Source organism: Epinephelus moara, chromosome 11 (genome assembly GCF_006386435.1).
Source record: "Epinephelus moara isolate mb chromosome 11, YSFRI_EMoa_1.0, whole genome shotgun sequence".
NCBI classification, from domain to species: domain Eukaryota; kingdom Metazoa; phylum Chordata; class Actinopteri; order Perciformes; family Serranidae; genus Epinephelus; species Epinephelus moara.
The window spans coordinates 15,872,997-15,891,419 of record NC_065516.1 but is presented as its reverse complement, the minus strand read 5'-3'; the positions used below and the strand labels follow the sequence as shown (position 1 = coordinate 15,891,419).

Below are 18,423 nucleotides of genomic sequence, written 5' to 3'. Positions count from 1 at the left end.
CAAAGTTGGAGGGGTTTTCAGGAACTTGGTGACAAATGCAAGAGTCGCAGCTCAACACCAAATGGTTCAGAGCAAGAAGTCGAGACTGAGGGTGGTCCTGAAAAAGACTGTAGCATTGATGAAAATGTCATTGATGAGCTCATGGATAGTCTTGACATACCTGAGGAGCTCAAGGAGGAATTGGCCTCTCTTTCAGTGGGTGTCGTATGTGATAGTGATGATGAAGAAGAGACGCCTGCAAGGACAATCAAAAAAGTGGAAGCAAAAGATAACAGTAATGCGAAGGAATCCACTTTCTCCACAGAAGATGCTGTTAATGTCAGGGGTGTTACTCAAGATGAAGAAGCTAATGTTGACGTGAGCTCCATCATTAAAAAATTCACAGACATTGCCCAACCAAAACAATCCAGCACAGGTAGTATAACTAGAGACACTAAAGACAAGGATAGCCTATATGGGCAGAAAGATTCGGCCAATTGTCCATCAGATGAACTTGATAGACAGATACCTGGAGAAAGGCAGCCTGACAGTACAGTGTTGTTTGTAAAAGACAACGGGCAGCAAAGCCACGATGAAGTCAAAACAAGCCATGAAAAGGCTACCATGAATGAAGCAGTCAGCTGCACGAAAAGTCTTGAACAAGACAATTGTACCTCGGAGGTAGAGGAGGAAGACATGGAAGGTAATCGGCTTCCCATGCATGGTGAGGAGAGCATCCCTGAGAATGAGCTTACCCTTGGTGATGATTCAGGTTCAGATGAGGAAGGGCAGAACATGTCAAGTGCCACTAAAGATTTAGAGCAGAATGTGACCTGTGAGCAAAGGGTATCCAGCTCAGAGTCAGGTGAGCGACATAGTTCAGAGGAGGAACCAGAAGCTGAATGGGAGGAGGTACAAAAGGAGAGCAGGGGAAGTGACAACTTGTCCAACCGTGAAAGTAACTCTGAGGAAGAAGAGGAAAAGCTACAAAGCTCTGATTACTATGTAGAACTGAATGCAAAGGAAAGAATATCCAGCCCAGATAGCCAAAACAACTCTTTGTCAGAGGAAGAGCAGCAAGAGGTTGAATGTGAGGTAGGCTCTATGGGACCGAATGTCAGTATTGATGAAAGCACGTGTAACTCAGATGTGGATGATCCATCTTCAGGGGAAGAGCAGCCTGAGGTTGAATGTAAGGGACTAAATGTTATAATTGAGGAAAGTTCATCTGGCTTGGAGGAAGAGGAGGAGGAACACCTTGGCAATCCTCTGGATCACAGGGAACAAATACCAAAATGTAGAGAGTTAAAGGCTTTGATAGAAGAGACAGAGGAAGAGAAGGTCAGCTCAGATGATGAGGACTACCATGTTGACGAAACACAAATTTGTGATAAGACAAAAAGTCCTGTAGAAGGGGATCTAAGCAATTTGATCGAGAATCAGGATTCATATTCCAAAAAGTCTGACAGTTTAATGAATACAGAAGAGGATAGTGGGAATGACCACAGCAGCTGTGACGAGCATGTAGAGCTAGAGATACCAATGGTCAAAGATGAACAGATCAGCAGCTCAAACGAAGAAGAATTAAGCTATGATGAAAAGGAGTTCAGCTCAGAGGAGGAACATGCCAATATGGGGAGATATATAGAAGAGAGTGGTGCAGAATACCAGGAAGCTCCTGCACTAGCAGCACAGTCTGAAGATGCAAAATATGAAAAGGCTGTGGAAAAACTCAAGCATAACTTTGAAGAAATAATATCCCAATCTGTGGCAGAGAGAGTAATTCTTCTGGAAAAACAAGCTGCTGATGCCCAGAAGACAACAGAAAGTTCTGCCATCAGACGATCCTCACAAAGAAATGCCCCTCTTGAGTCAGATGTCGAAGATTCACCCTCTGAATCACCCACATCTCAGTCGGCTCCCTGCGCTCGTTCGCCTCCTCAGTCGTCCTTATCTTTCAGCTATGATTCCAGCGGGGTTATAACCACAGAGCCTGAAGGCAGCAGGGTCAGAAACATCAGGGAAATGTTCCTGGCAAAGAGTGCCACAGATATTCAGCATGGGCATGGACGTTTCCAGAGCCCGAAAAGATCAGAGTTAAGAGCACAGACCTCAGCTAGTGGTGGGTATCAGTCTCAAACATCAAGTGAACTGTCCAGCGGCGAGGATGATTCAGCACGGAAATCCATCACTAAAGGCTTCGTGAGAAGAACGATTGAAAGACTTTATGGCAAAAGAGATCCCGATGAGGAAGTGAGTGAAAGGCCGCCATCTGCACCAAAACAGAAAAAGAAAGAGCCATCAAGCATTTTCTCTCCCTTCCACATAGCCGGGTCCAAAGCAATGTCTGAGTTGTCTTACTTTAATTCCACCAATGCAATGGACACCTTAAGTGAAGCAGCACATTGCATTGCTTTTAATGCACAAGTTGGGCCTGGAGACGGCGTCCCTATTGATCATGAACAGTGGCTCCATAGAGACAACACACTGATCAGAAAGTCTGCTTCAGACCCAGTTGGTATCAACAAAACCTTCACAAGCTCTTCTCAAGGAATGTGTGAGGACACAGAGGAGGACACCCCATATTCCCTTTTCAGCACAAAGTCTGAAGTGGAAGACAAGAAGTCGTCACTTTCCAGGAAGTGCACCTACTTTTCGTTGCCCAATTCTAGAGGTGACTCAGACACATGTCAGGACGAGGTGAGCACGGTTAGCAAGAGCAGTGCGAATGGTGACAGTGTCATGGATACAAAGGACATTTCAGAGGACACCAAAACGTGGGCAGAGAGGAACGGCACGCTGCCCGGAGTTGGTGTTAGTGACTTTAAGATGATGGATAACAAAGTGCACCCGCTGGTAGAGCCTCCACCTGATGGCAAGGCTGTAGTTGTACAGCCCAGGAAAGGTCAGGGTGTCATGAGCAGGAGGATTCAGGAACCTGATATGTTGGACATACTGTATGATTTTTGTGGGCAGAATTGTCCCATCCTGTGAGGACATTTTAGCTTTTTAACACACAATCAAGACAAGGACTTTTTTCATCTAAATAAGTGTACATTGCTTGTTGTTGGTGCCTACACTTTGATGTTGCCATAACCTTGGCATGATACACAATCATATGTCAACTCATTTGAGCCAACTACCGAATGTGTTACAAGCCAATGGATTCAACCTTCATATTTTACCATGAATGTCAAGAGCTTGTGATCACTTTGTCAGATTTTATGTTCCTTGTTTAATGTGAAGTTTGTGAATGTTTTTTCGTAACATCGTGATTGTGTATTTGCCATGCACACTCCAGAGCAGCTCTTATCTTCTTATAGGTTGCCTGTCAACAGATCAAGTACCCAGAGCATTACTGTAATCTTATTTTAAAACTCTTAAAACAGATCAAGTCCCCACAGATGTCAGGCAACAAGGCCAATCCGCACTGCACTGAGTGAACGGGTCAGTTTGTTGTTGCAGCTCAGGTTTGGGATGAAGTTCAGGTCAAAAACGTGCTGAAAAAAGAAACCTGAATGACAGGCTGTGTGCAGATTGTAGGAATTGATTTAATGGTGTTTTGTATGGTGGTTCTCTAAAGTGTAAATAAGACATTAATGATTTTCACTAACCATAGCTTAACATATTTAAAATAACCTGAACTTTATAATTAGGATAAATGGTTTTTTGGTTTCAATGTGGCAGCTGTGACATTTTTGTCTCTTTAAATTGATGTGTCAGAATAAAATTGTGTGTTTACAAATGCTGCGTTTCCTCTTCTATTTTGTGATGACCTTTTTTTCCAAACTAAATCATGATGGATTTACAAAAATATTACAGTTTTGTATTTTTTATTAGTTTTTGATTGTGTTTTTAATTTTTTGTTTTCAATTAAATTTAGTTTTAGTTAATTTCCAGAGTGAGTTTGCTCATTATAGTTTAGTTTTTATTAGTTTCAGTGTCGGTTTTACTTTTTTAAAATTACATTATGGGGGTATTTGTCAGGCGCAAAATTTAAGAAGTTCAGAACAGGTATTACAGTACAAACACAGCACTTAGTGAATTGACCATCGACTCACATAATGCACCAATGCTTCCTCATGCTTGTTGTATTGACAAGTTTGACCTAATTAACAGACCAAAACTTAAGACATTTAGTTAGTTTTGTAAGTACACAATATCTTTTTAGTTTTTACCTATAAAGTCATTTTCATTTTTATTTCAGTGAACGAAAATGTTTCCTACTTTCAGTTTTCAGTTTTCAGTTTTAATACCGTTGATAATCAGATGGTAGAGATGATCCTAGTGTCAGTGAAAGTCAGCAGGCCAAGGTGACCGTGGTGTTAAAGATACCTTAGGAAGCTCAGCTCGGGTTGTTTTCCCCTGCTGATCAGTATCAGATCTTCGAGGAGGAGCGGAGACCTCTGTTTTCTTACTCTGGGCCTGAGGAAGTATCCATGTTGTTCTAAGGTTGTTTTGTTTCTCAGAAGTTGCCATCGAGCTGGCCCGTGTTGTGACAGGAGTGTCGAGGAATGCACTAAGAGGGGAGTGTTTACATCTGCATCTACAGAGAGAAAACATGACAGCCATTTGACACGTATCTCAAATGTGTGTATATGTGGCATAAAAAACAGCAAATTATGTTGTCATTCTGGTGATAATGAACGATTTAACATAAAAATGATGCTTAGTTAAATCTTTTAATTATTGTATTTACAATTTTTCTGAAGTGCTATGTCTAAATATGCAAATGAGCAAGTGCGTAGGTTTTGTTTCAACATTTGGGGGGACACATATAAAGGGAGGTCTGGGGGTCCTCCACTAGAAAATTTTGAGTTTCAGATACTTAATTTCCTGTAATCTGCCTGAATTTTTACGTACCAGTTGCTTCTTTCTCCTTTTCTGCATCAGTTGATGTAAGTGTCTTCAGTTTAATCAAAATAAAAGTCCTCCGCTACTTTCATGGTTTTACTGGGGGTAAGGGAGAGGGATGTGTAGCCTCTGCCCCCCTAGTTGAATATGCACTGATTTGCATATGCTCCCAGATCAGAAATCTGAACATTGGATAAAGGCTAAAAATCCTTATTTCATCTTGTTGACACATTAAAGTCAAAGGTCTTTACAGGGAGGATTTTGTTCATCTCTTCTTATCACTCCACACAAAAGAAAACAGCCATGAAAAAAATTAAATTTTCACCATGTTTTTAGGAATAAAATGTTCTATAAATCAGGCTATGAATGAATGAATGATGTATGAGCAAACCCTTCTGTAAAAAAAAAAGCATCAAAATATACACTGAACAAAAATCTAAATGCAACACTTTCGGATTTGCTCTCACTTCACACAGGTTTAAGTTAAAGATCTAAGACTTTATATGCAATGAATAGCGAAATGTCTTAAATTTCGATCACAAATTTTAAAATTCTGTGTTAGTGAGCACTTCTCCATTTCCAATATAATCCATCCACCTGACAGGTGCAGCATATCAGCATGCTGATTAAAAAGCATCAGTACTACACAGGTGTGCCTTTGGGTGGTCACGATAAAAGGACACTAAAATGTGCGGATCTTTATTTTTAAAAAATGACACCAAAATAAATACATACCTAGAGAGCAAAAAAAAGTCTTTGATGTTTTAAACATCTGAAAAATGGTGGCAAAAACAAAAGTGCTGTATTTTAATTATTTTTTTTAGTGTAGATAGGAATAAAACTGGACAGTTCGGTGTATGTAAGTGCGAGTGAGGTGGAGATTTTTGGCTCAGGGTGTGAGAAAAAACTTGTTCTCAGGAAATGGACTTTAAATATGTGTATCAGAAAAATTCCATACATTAAAAAAATAATTAAAAAAATACATAAGACACTACAGCTAAACAGGATAAAATGTTCATAGATATCACCATGACACTTCCCTAGCTGATTACTTACATTAAGACCATTATTTTCTGTATCTCAAGTTTTCTGGAAGTGTTATGGAAGCAAGATAGTGCAAAATCTCAAAACTGATGTAGTGCATAAAAAAACAGTGTTATCATCTGGGGTGGCTCACCTTAAATATCACTGACACAGAAATGTTTGCAGCAACGTCCACTAGATGGCATTAGTGACCAGCACAACACTATGAGACTGAAGCGGGTCAACAGGAGTTGAGGGGTCAGATGTAATTTACCTGAAAGCTCAGAGACCACAAAATCCCACGCTTACCTGCAGAAGAAAACCGAGCAAGCCAAACTGTTTTAAATCGTTTATTATTTAAATAAATATTTACATAACGGCTTCGTATAAATCAAATTTATTTTTCTTACACGACACATCTTTCTAAAAGCAACTGCTTTACCAAGAGGGAAGGAGAAAATAAGGGATGTAGTATGATGATACTGTAAATCTGTGTTGAGAGAGGCAGAGGTTCGTCTCAACCCCTCATGCTGATCACTGAGCAAATATTCCTGTTTGAACCTGGATGACATTTACCATCACTCAAATACCATTTAATACCTGAGCCTTAAGACCTTGCTCATCATTATAAATGTTGTTATAGTATGCATAACTCTACATGATAATTTGATATACATTTTAATTTGTTGTTACTAAGGAATAGGAGGATGATACTCTACACTAACTCAATAAAAAGCCATAAAAAACAAAACAAATCAACATCTTAAGTCACACGGAGTTCATTCAGGCACAAACAAAGCAATAGACAGCCTCTGTGAAATTAAAAGACATCACTCATACAGTAAAGGCTACAATGCCCTGCTAAACGGTGAACAGTTTATGGCTCAGCTTGGAAAACTAAACGTTTCAGACAGGGCGATCTCAGAAAATCAGAGCATGCGATTAATGCCCGAGCTACAGTTCTAACCCACACCTCTTCAACGCCATCGTTGAAATGAGTCCCTCCGGTTACATCCTCTAGTTTGGATGATCAGTTTGAAATGTTACAATAAAACATGACAGTGAAGTCAGGGGGACCGATGCGGAAATATTCAACCGCCCAGTAGAAACTGTGACCTTTAAGCGTCATCAATGCTGCTTAAAAGACAACTCGAGAAACGGCAGCATCACTTTAACTGTTAAGAGGTGAACATGTAAAACCCCTCAGTGTACATATCCTTCACTACACTGTGTGAGTAAAAAACACTTAAACAGAATGAGGACAAAACTCTAAAATAATTTTATTCAATGCAGCCGGCCGACTTTAAAACCCAATGAAATGCTCGTTTCCTATTGCTGTCAGGTCATGCATGTAAACTCTATACTTCTAATAAAACCAATTGTTTACTTAAAAATGTATAAAGAAAATACTTTTTTTTTCAAAATACTATTCAGGGAAGGATTAAAGGGTGAATTAATAACATTTTTCAACAACACCTTGTTGTTTTCATCCTGAGATTTAAAACCAATGTGTGTCCTCTCCAAGGAGTAATTTACAGTTTGTTTTTTTAAATCGTTATGCAAACACGGATTCTGCAAGACCATTAAGTGATGGTGCGTCCCGTTGGCCAGTGAGTGTCTCAGTTATATCCACTGTTGTCTTTCCCGAAGACTGTCATACTGCGTCAGTTTTTGGCGGGGACGAGCGTGTTCCACTCACAAAGTTATAAACCAAAAACTGAGAAGTGCCAAAGTAATGTGTGGCAAAGAGTTTTCCATCAGGAGTGGGGTCGGAGAAAGCGATCTCGTCTTTGCTCAGGTATGAACCGTATATGAAGTTGTTCCTGTGCAAGGAAAACAAAAACTTAGAGTTATGTCCATTTGTTTTAAGGGGATGTGACATGAAAGCTTGGCAGGTTTGAAGATGAACTGACCTGAGGCATTCGAGCATACGTGAGGCGATGCCCTGGCGTCTCATCATGTTGACCACCCAGATGCGGCTGATGCCACAGATGGCTGGCTCCGGTGTTGTGGAGCAGCACCAAGCTCTCTGGCGTTCAAACATCACCTTCTCTCCCTCTGAACCCTCTGGCACCGGCTCCTCAATCACCCTGTAGCCCTGTGAGCATTCACAAGCCTCAGCTTACTCAAACTAATACAGTCTGTTCACGTTTGTACATAATAAACGTACATCAAAGTGTGTTAAACACTTCCTGAAGACTGCAGTCTCTTACCTCTTGTATGTGCTCTGCGATAAGGCATCCACCCACTTTCTTGTCATTGGTGATGAAGAGGAAGGTCTTGGTCTGAGAGGGACACTTGGTCTCCACCTGCTGGAAGCCGAGGTCGTTGTCCACCATCTCCCTGATCTCCTCCACCTGAGACACAAACAGATACTGTGTGGTGAAGAAATGTGTGGATGCAGCATATGAGGAACAAAGAAACAATAATCTTGTGTTTTTTTGGGTCTTTCTACTTTAGGTTAGTCCCTGTGAATATACCGTACCTTCTTCAGAGCATATTTGGGATCATCTGGCAGGACAAGAATGATCTTGCCGTCAGGATACTCTCCCAGAATCCTCTCTTTTTTCCATCCCTGGAAAAACAAAGGTGCATTTATAAACGGGAACTCTTAAGAAATCTTTTTATTGTCCTGCTGAAGCACTCATGTTCTTCATTTGATAAATACAGTAACTTCCTTTGTGCTAGAAATAATGCAAATATGCATACTTTACTATACTTAATACTGTAAATGTTCTTTCTTAAATTTCTTAGCTCCTACTTTTATTTACTTCATCTGGTCATATAATCTGGTTCAGTGCTGATATTGTCAGTTATATTGTTTGCTCCGTCATTTCACAGCTCCATCCTTTAGCGAGCTGCTGCAGTGACACTGTTTTCTTAGCTGGATGAATAAATGATATCTAAATAAAGGTGACTGTGAAGTGTACTGAGCAGTGAGAGTATCAGCTATCAGAATACTGAGTGGCTCTTTTTGAGAGAGTAATGTTTGAGGGCCTTTCAACACCTGAATGTTCAAACCAAGGTTCCCATTTTTGAAAAAAAAAATTTCCAAGTAGCTCTCTATGAAGTCGTCTCCTCCTCTCCCCACGTGTTACTGTGCCTCATTTTGTTATGATGTGTTCATGGACAAACTGAAACCTACGCAGTACATTTAAGACTGCTTAACAACTTCACTGGTAATTTCTCCTCTGCTGCGAACGCCAACACCTGTTTACTCTGAGCAAAGCCACCGTCACTGTCTGTTGCTAAAGCACACACACACCCTCCGCACTGAGGCACTACACTACTCTTAACACCTGACAACAGGCTGCCAAAACCTCCTGTAACTAGTCCCAAATCCGAGTCATCCAAAAGAAATCTCACACTAGAAACAACCAAATCATGGTTCAGTTTGATCATAAGTGAGACCACCTCTTCATCAGACCAAAGTTCAGCTGTTTGGTTCGGGGGAGGTTTCATACCTATAATTTTGGTTCACATCAGACTGAAAAGTCCAAAAGTCCGGAGCTAACAAGGTAGGTGTGAAAGTATGCCATGACATTTATGAATCATTTTTATACACAAAGTGCTATTCACTTTAATGGTGCTGAGATTCAGGACAAATGTGTGAGAAAATGCTCTCCGTAGCCAATACAGAGGAGGCATCTCCCTCACACTCACACCTGCAGTATGTGCCACACACTTACAGTTGTTTCCTGTAATTGGTTCAGACTACCGTCTAACTATTTGTGATTTATTTGGTAAATTCAACTACACAATGAGTCCCTGATGAGTCAATACTGTGAGACAGAAGGCAAGACAAATAATACGACATGTACTTTATGGAAACGTCCTCTCACCACATATTTGACAGCGCTGATGAACTGGTTGTGGAAGAGTAAATGTTGAGATTCATCTTCAGGGTTGGCAGCAGAGTACAGCATGCCACACACGTTGCAGGCCACTGCCCCAAAGTGCTTCTGTCCTGCATCCTAAGAGACAAAGAAAACAACAGATCACTTCGTACATCTAAATACATCCTGCAAGTATATACAAGAAATTCAATTTTTTTTTACTGTAAAAATTGTTTTTTTGAATTTAATTAGCTCTCTATTTTAGATACATTTATGATCTTTATTTATTTTATTCTTTTACTTATTCTACTTATTTGTTAATAATAATTATTAGAATAATAATAATTATTACTATTATTGCTGTTATTATTATTAGTTTATTTTATTGTGTTTTTTTTCTTTTAGACCTAATTTTATCATCACTTTTACTATCTCTATCTCTTTACCTATAGAGGTATTTACCTACATATATTTATTTTATATTCTTTGTTATGCACCAATACACCAAGCAAAATTCCGTGTATGTGAAAACCTACTTGGCAATAAAACCGATTCTGATTTTTTGTCCAGAAATGGACACTGAAACTTGGAAATTGAACCACTGATTCATGTATGCCCTGAAATTTTCACTGTAATTAACTGTGGCAAAAAGAAATAAAAAAAAACCATTTCTTATATAAATATCCTTGGTGATGCGGAATAGCCCACAAGGTAATGTCTACTTAAAAGTTTCCTGGCTGCACACTGCATAATAATAACAAACAGATGCTCACAATAATAGTTTGGGTGCCATCTTTGTCAGCCTCCTTTAGTTTCTTGACTTCTTTTTGCAGACAAGCCTCAGACAGAGGAGTCCTGCCATCCTGTGGCTTCTCTTCTCCGCTGTGATACAAACACACATCACATTACTTCAGATTCCTGTTGCTATGAGGAAAAACATGTCAAATTACTTGAAAGAAACTTCTTACTCTTCAGGTTTTTCCGACGTCTTGTCGGCTGTCTTGACTGTTACGGGCTTATCCACCGGAGACGGATCAGCATCAGTGACTATGAGAAAAGGTAAAAGGCTTATACACTGGTGTCATTTTCTAAATCAAGAACACAGAGTCTTTGAGCTCTACCTTGTCATATAATAATTAGCAACTGTTAACACATTATCAAATCAACAGTCTCCTTGATAATTAATATCATAATATAACTTTTTTCACCTAGACTGTATTAAGTAATGTGACAACAACACGGCAGATGTTTGAATAAATAATGCCAACTGCAGATAAATGCATACCTGCAGGCTTTTCTTCACACTTCTGTTTGTCATCAGACGCTTTGGAGCTGTCTTCAGACTGAAGGGAGGAGGTGGGATCAGCTCTTTCCTATGTAAGAAAGAGACAGAAAATGAGTAACATCTTTATTCAAAAACACTGTTTGTGACACACATGGCACAATTTTTTTTTTTTTGAGTTACCTTTAATTTGCTGTCATCCGATGATGGTGGTTTTGGGGTTTTCTGAGGCACTGAACCATCAGCCTTCACAGCAGCAGGCTTTGTCTCAGATGTGGTTGAAGCAGCAGTCTCAGACGCTGTTGACGGCTTGATCTGAGCTGTACTTCCACTACCAGTGGGCTTCAACTGAGGTGAGGCAGGAGCAACAGGCTTGGACTGATTTGGAGCTGAGACAGCTTTTGACTGAGGCGTCGTCGAAACTGGGGACTTTAATTGAGCTTTAACTAAAGGAGCAGCTTTGGAAGAGGCTGTGACAGTAGCTGTGGCCTTTGACTGGGGTGTTGTGGAAGCAGCAGGCTTTAACTGAGAAGCGGTGGGACCAGCAGGCTTTGACTGAGCTGCAGCTGCAACAGTGGGCTTCGACTGACCTGAGATCTGTCCAGCAGGTGTGGTCTGAGCTCTGAGCTTTGCCTGGTTGGCGAGATGTGATGGAACTGTGGGTTTAGATTGAGCTGCGGGGTTTGGCTGAATGATAGGTCGTGTTGGCTGTGTGGGCGCTGATTGAGGGCCAGGCTTTGCTGGAGCTACTGGTAACGGGTCATCATCTAGTTCAAAGTCTGCAAAGGTATACTTGGGCCTGGGTCTGTATGGCTTGTACTCAACAGGCTTCGGTTTTTGAGCGTTAAGCCCGTTGGGCATAGGCGGGGGTACTGCGGGGAGCGTCCTCTTGGCTGATCTGGTCACTTTCGGTGCGGGCCCTGGAGCCGGGGTTTCTTTAGAAGCTTGAGCCTTAGTTTGCCTTGTAGATTTACGGGTTCCAGCATTAGGAGTCCCGGTTTTGGAGGCTTCATCTTTAGTAGGTTCCGGTTTAGAGGCTTCAGTTTTGGAAGTTTCCGTTTTAGGGGGTTCTTTCTTACTGGGTTCAGCTTTAGGAGTATCGACCTTAGGGGCTTCTGCCTTGGGTGTTGCAGGCTTGCTTGCTGAGGAGGGACTCGGGAGAGGGGTTTTTGATGGACTGCCTGCAGGTGGAGGAGCCGTGGACACAGGACTCATTGAGAATAGAGGGGACGCAGTCATGGGTACTTGCCAATCTAAGTCTGAAAACATTTGATTTGCCTGGTCAGATTTAAGTTTCTTCACACGTGCCCAAGACATTTTCTCTCTCTGCAGTTCAACCTGTCTTAGTCTTTGATACCTAGTAAGTTTCTTCTTCTCATGGGCTTTCAGTGGCACTGCAATCTGTGTGACAAAGAAACGCCTCTTTGGAGGCTCTGCAGCAGGCTTAGCCTCAGCTGAATCATCTGTCGAGGGCTGAGCTGTACACTCCTCCTCAGCAGGGGTCTCCGAAGCAGAGCTCCCTTCTGGCCCAGCAGGAGTGGCAACATCATCAGCGTCTGCCTCCTGCGTGTTAACAGGTGGACTCTCCTTCTTACTGGCTTCACTCTTGGCTGCTGCTGCTGCTGCTGCTGCTGCTGCTGCCGCTGCTGCCGCCGCTGCTTGTTTTTCCTCTTCTATCCTCTTCAACAGCATGCTGTCTGTAGCAATGTCCTCTGCAATCTCCTGACACAAAGCTAAGAGGTTCAGCTGCTGTCTGTTTGCTGTTCTCTTAGACGCTGCAGCCTTTTGCTCAGCCAGAGCTGCCAGCCGGGCTTTGGTTCTGGCCTGAGTGTTCATCTCTTGTTTCTTGGGTTTTTCTGCCTCCTGTCCTTTTTTCTCATCCTTAGTCTTTTCAGCTGTGCTGTTTTGCTTTAAGCTGGTCCCACAAGTGTCGTCTTTAGTTTTCTCATCAACTTTTTGCTCAGGCTTTTTAGGAGGGACTGCCTCAGGTGTTTCCTGGGGTTTTTCTACTATCATAATGTCACTATCTTCATCGTTCTCTTCCTCTGCTACTACGATCTCGCGACCGATTTCTATATCCTCCAGAATCTGCACTTCTTGTAGGTCCAAATTAGCCTCAGTGTTCTCTTTCACCAGTGCATTACAGTCTTCATTAGAGACGTGAGTGTGAGAGTTTGCCATCTCAATTTCTGAGGTATTGACCTCCATCATGTCAGAGGATGGTTGCTGGCTGTGGTCAGAATTTTGAATAACTTCAACCCCTTCCTCAGGTGTGATTTCCATCCCAACCCCTGTCTCCTGATCTAATGTCTCACTTGAACTTATCACTTTGATCTCATCAGTTGTTTGACATTGCTGTACTTCTGCCTCAGGGAAGACGGTTTGTTGGGAGCCATTTAAAATTCTTTGATTTTCCTCTGCATCTATCAAAGCACTGTCGTGATTCACCTGCTCTGTAAGCGAGGCTGACAAACCCGATTCAGCCGCCGCTTGAGTGACAATATCAAAGTGAATTTCACTTTGCGGGACTGGTTCTAAGATCACAAACTCCTCAGATGTACTGTCTGGTATTTCCACTATAGTTGTGGCTGTAGTTGTTGTCACTGTGACATCTGCAACCTCCTGAACTCCTGCACCCTCCTGCACCTGTTCAGCAAACTCTGTAGCACTGACGCAGTCTGGATACCCATTAGTTTCACTTTTTTCTGTTTCAACTTCTGACTGTCCATCTGGCGTGCTGATGTCATCGCTGGAGCTGATCACTGCAACTTGCTTCACATCCACATTCATGTTCATGTTACCCTGCTCCAACTGTGCAGGGACACAACTCTCCGGCACTCTGACGGCTTCCATTTCAACTTCTTGGCTGACTGAGATGCAGATTTGTTTTACAGTTTCCTCTTTTTCCAGTTGTTGGTTACAACTGTTTTCTTCATTAGTGGATGAATCTCCTTCCATCTGCTGTGCATTCTGTATGTCCAGTAAAGACATGCTATCGTGGTTCTCTGATGCTGTAGGAATCTCTCGATCATCGTTACTCTCTGGACTACTAATTGGTTCATACACTATCTGGTTTTCATGAATCTCCACTTCTGGCTGATTAATCGTCTTAATCTGTTCTTCTGATGCCTGAATTACAATATCAACGTCATCTGTTTGGCCACAAACAAAAACTATTACTTCATTGCTTCCAGTTTCTTCTTCTTGTCCTTCAATATTACTGACTGTTTTGTCAGACTTATCAGAGGAAATGATTGTGGCCTCTTCTTTGACCTCATTAATCTCTTGCCTCTCTGTTTCCTCTTCTAAAGCAGAATCTACTCTTCCTATTGATCCACTTATTACATTCATATCCCCTCGGATCTCCTCAGCACTGGGCTCTGTCTGCATGTTTTCATTATCCTTACTTTCCGCCATAGGAAGAGGTTTATGAGTTTCATTTGATAAGGCCGTAGCAGGTTCATCGACTTCCCCCATCCCCTGTTTTGCTGTATAAGAAATCTCCTCTGGCATTGTAGTAGTTTCCATATTTATTCGAGCCTCTGGAACAGCAACACATTCAGCAGCAACCTTGTCTTTATTTTCCTTACTCTCACAACTTGCAGTCACTAGACCTTTCTGAACTTCTGCGTTGAGTGCACTGGCCCCCTGGCTTTTTATTTCCACTGTAGATGGTGGATCAGAAATCTCCTCTGGTGTTTGCGCATCCATTTCTATTTGATTCTCAGTAGCATCCACACATTCTGCGATAACCTCGTCCTTGTTTTCTCCACTCTCAGTATCGGCAACAATAAAATCTTTTAGTACTTCAGCGTCTGTAGTGAATTCACTGACCTCCTTACCTTGCTGGTTTTGTGTTTCTACTGTAGTTGCCGGATCAGAAGTCTCCTCTGGTGTTGTCTGTAAATCCATTTCTCTTTGACTCTCAGTTGCACTGACACATTCGTTGATAACCTTGCTGTCATTTCCATTACTCTCAGGAGTCTGAATCATTAGACCTTCTTGAACTTTCTCAGATATGCCTGCTGCTGGTTCAATGACTTCTTGGCTCCTCTGACCCTCTGTTTCTACTGTGGGTGCCATGTTCGGAATCTCCACTGATGTCGTTGTGGTCTCTATAGTCACTTCACTTAGACTTTTCTGAGTTTGTATTTCCACTGTGGGTGCTGTGTTAGATATCTCCTCTGATGCTGTAGTTTGCATGTCCATTTCTGTTTGGCTTTTCTGTGTTTCCACTGAAGCAGCTGGATTTAAAACCTCTGACACTGACGTAGTCTGCATTTCCATTTCGATTTGACTCTCTGGTACAGTCACAGATTCAAAGTCCACCTTGTTTTCATTTTCCATACGTTCACCCTTATGGTCCACGTGAAGTTCAGTAGATATGTCTGTGGTAGGCTCACTGACTTCCTGGCTTTGTATTTCCACTGTAGGTGTGACGTCAGATATCTCTGATATCGTTGTAGTCTGCATGTCCACTTGTATTTGATTCTCAGCAGCAGTAGCGCATACAGCAATGCTGCCTTCATCTTCTGTGCTCTGACAATTTGCAACTGGACGTTCATATGCTTCAACCAACATGTCTGTGGTGTGTTCACTGTCTCCCAGAATGTCCTGGCTTTGTACTTCCACTGTAGATGCAGGATAAGAAATCTCTGATGCCGTTGTGGTCTGTCTCTCAGGGCCACTGGTACCTTCGAAGTCATTTTCCACTGTTACAGAATTTAACACATGATCCTTATTAAATTCTGTAGATATGTCTGTGGCACGTTCACTGACTTCCTGGCTCTTTTGGCTTTGTAATTCCACTTGATAAGAAATCTCCTGCCCTGGTGTTGCAGTGGCACAGTCAGAGTTCATCTCTTTTTCTCTACTTGTCATTGCATCTTCTTTGACGTCAACAGGTAACTCTGTATTGTGGTCATCACCTTTGTGCTCCTCATGGTTTTGTTTAACCTCTTCAGGTGCTGAGTCAGACTTCTCCTCTGATGTTATTTTAGTCTCCACATCTGTCTGACCCTCTGAGACTGTGACACAATCGGAGAGCATGTTGCATCGCTTTTGCTCAGGAACAGCCTCACAATCGGGTGTCAGTATTTCAGCACAGCTGTCAGTCATCTTGTCCATCACCTCCTGGTTTAGCTGTAGCTCAGCATTAGGCCGAGGACCAGCAACAGTCTGCGTCGACAGGAACTCCACTCCTTTCCTTTCACTTTCTTCAAGCTTTTCCTCAGTCTTTCTGACTATTTTGTTCACACCCTCACAGGAGTTGGTAATGGTTACTGGCACTTCATGGCTCACTCGACCCTCAGATTTTGACTCCTCTTTGAAAGTGACTTGAATTTTAACACTTAGGTCTGTTTGAGTCTCTGGATTGCCAACAGACTCTGTCATTGTTCGATTTTCTTCAGTCTCTGGATTACTACCTCCTACCAGGATCTCTTCTGGTGCAGAGTTTGTTTCATTTGACAATATTTTATCTTCTACATCACTGTGGTCTGCAGAGACACAGGCTGCTTCAATCACTCCCTGCACTTTATGCTCTCCCTCCTTACTGTTATATGTTATATCCAGCTTTATCTCCTCAGAAACAGACTCTGTGGTCTCCTTTGTTTCAGTTCCACTGCTCACACCTGTCTGATTTCTACAAACTCTCCTTTCATCTACCTGCACTTCACCTTCACAGCCCGGATTTGCCTCTTCAGTACTTGAATATAATGTTTGCACTGATGTCTCAACTGTTTCAGTATCTACACCCTCTTGGCTTTTGATGGCAACATCCTTCTTTTTATTTTCCCCTGCCTCAGATATGAAGCAAGGCGACCTTGCGGCTGTTGCAGTGAGAGAATCTAATTTTTCTCTACATGATGCTAATGCTTCATTATCTATGAGCTTTTGAATTTCTACATTTTTAAATTCCTCGTGTTTAGCTGCACACTCAGACTCAATGCTAGCTTTTGAACTCCCTATCACAGAGACTAAAGCTTCTTTTGACTCTGCTTGTGTTGCATTAACTGAAATTTCCGGTCTCTCTCCTTCAGCGACAGACTGCGCAGATTCTTTTCTCTCCTCCTGATCGGCCTCTCCCGTACTTGAATCTGAAAACCTGCCATAATTGTGGTCCATCTGAACAGGGTCTCCGGGTGCAGCTGGTGACCCCTGGCTTGTCTCCTGTGGGTCCGACGTTGACTCTTCAGCCTTACGCTTAGCTTTGACTCGATTGGAATATTTTCTGATGCAGCGGGCCTTGTCGCCGTCACCCCTCTCTCTGAAGAGGTCAGTCTTACTACCATCACTACTCAACTCGTCCTCAGAGTCTGTGGAGGCTGTTCGCTTCAGGGAAGCTTTGGAGTTAGCTTTCTGCGAGGGAGCTTCTCCGCAGGAGGCACTTGTGGCTTTCAGGAGCTTGGCTTTTTTGACAGGTGGGTCAGAAATGGTTTTGCTGGAATCCTTTGGAGGGGAACTCTGTTTGGATGACTTGGCTGGTTTATTCCCCCCTTCTGCTGAAGACGACAATTTTTTCTTAGTCCGTGGGGCTGCTGTGTTATCTTGCGTATTTCCTGTTTTAAGGGACTTATTATTAGTAGCTGGTGTGGTTTTGGATGGCAGAGCCTCCCCATCCTCATCTAACTTCCTCATCTTGGGCTGAGAATCATGAGGAGATGATCCTCTCTTTGGAGCTGGCATTCTGTCAAAAATAAGAGACGAAAATAGCGTTATTATAAATAAGCATAATGAAGCTAAGACAACAGAGCAGATGTAACTTAACCCTAATATTACAATTTAATAGAATAAGCTAGAATTAGCACATTTTTCCAGGCATCCTGCAGTTTCTCTCCCTTTTAGGGTAGGGTAGGTTAGGAGACAAAAAAATATCTGTGCCCAAACTCAGTAAATAAATTCAGCACTAGTGTTATACTAATATGAACTATAACCCTTTCTCAAATGCATTAACTATTACCTGGTCTTCCTAACAAACACCAAGGCTAACGCTGGACATAAACAGTGATAAATCGCAGTTAAACTAGGTGGCGAGCGAGTCACACAATGTACGATCTACATTTACTCACTTACGCACCATCTACGCAAATTATCTTACTGATTGCCTGACAGTCGACAGAGATTGTTGTCACCAGGAGTTGTGCAGACAGTCAGAAACGGTGAGTTAGCTAGCTAGCGGTGGCTAGTGTTGCTAACTGGAAGTCCACAGTGATGGGAGCTAACGCTAGCAGCAGCAGCCAACTCGCAACAAATGAGCGAAACAAGACTCGCTGATCGAGTCAGTAAAAACAGCAGGCAGACACGCAGAGGACAAAGTGGACAGACTAGTCATCACTGCACTAATGTCTGCAACAAGATAAAGCCAAGACATCCGTCAATGAAACTCACTTTGATGTTTTCTTCTTCAACAACAGCTGTTTTTTTCCCTGTGAATAAAAATTAACTGTA

At 42.1% G+C, this 18,423-nt stretch overlaps 1 protein-coding gene across 1 annotated transcript; it reads right to left on the bottom strand.

Annotated features, from left to right (window-relative positions):
- Nucleotides 1-6,202: 6,202 nt before the first annotated feature.
- On the bottom strand, nucleotides 6,203-18,423 carry LOC126397659 (microtubule-associated protein futsch-like). The gene is made up of 10 exons (XM_050056575.1): nucleotides 18,364-18,423; nucleotides 11,158-17,662; nucleotides 10,978-11,065; nucleotides 10,661-10,739; nucleotides 10,466-10,574; nucleotides 9,699-9,830; nucleotides 8,342-8,431; nucleotides 8,070-8,213; nucleotides 7,770-7,954; nucleotides 6,203-7,679 (listed from the first exon to the last, which is right to left on the bottom strand). Exons 2-10 carry the CDS (start codon nucleotides 17,659-17,661, stop codon nucleotides 7,511-7,513), a joined length of 7,500 nt encoding a protein of 2,499 aa, XP_049912532.1. The 5' UTR covers nucleotide 17,662; nucleotides 18,364-18,423; the 3' UTR covers nucleotides 6,203-7,510.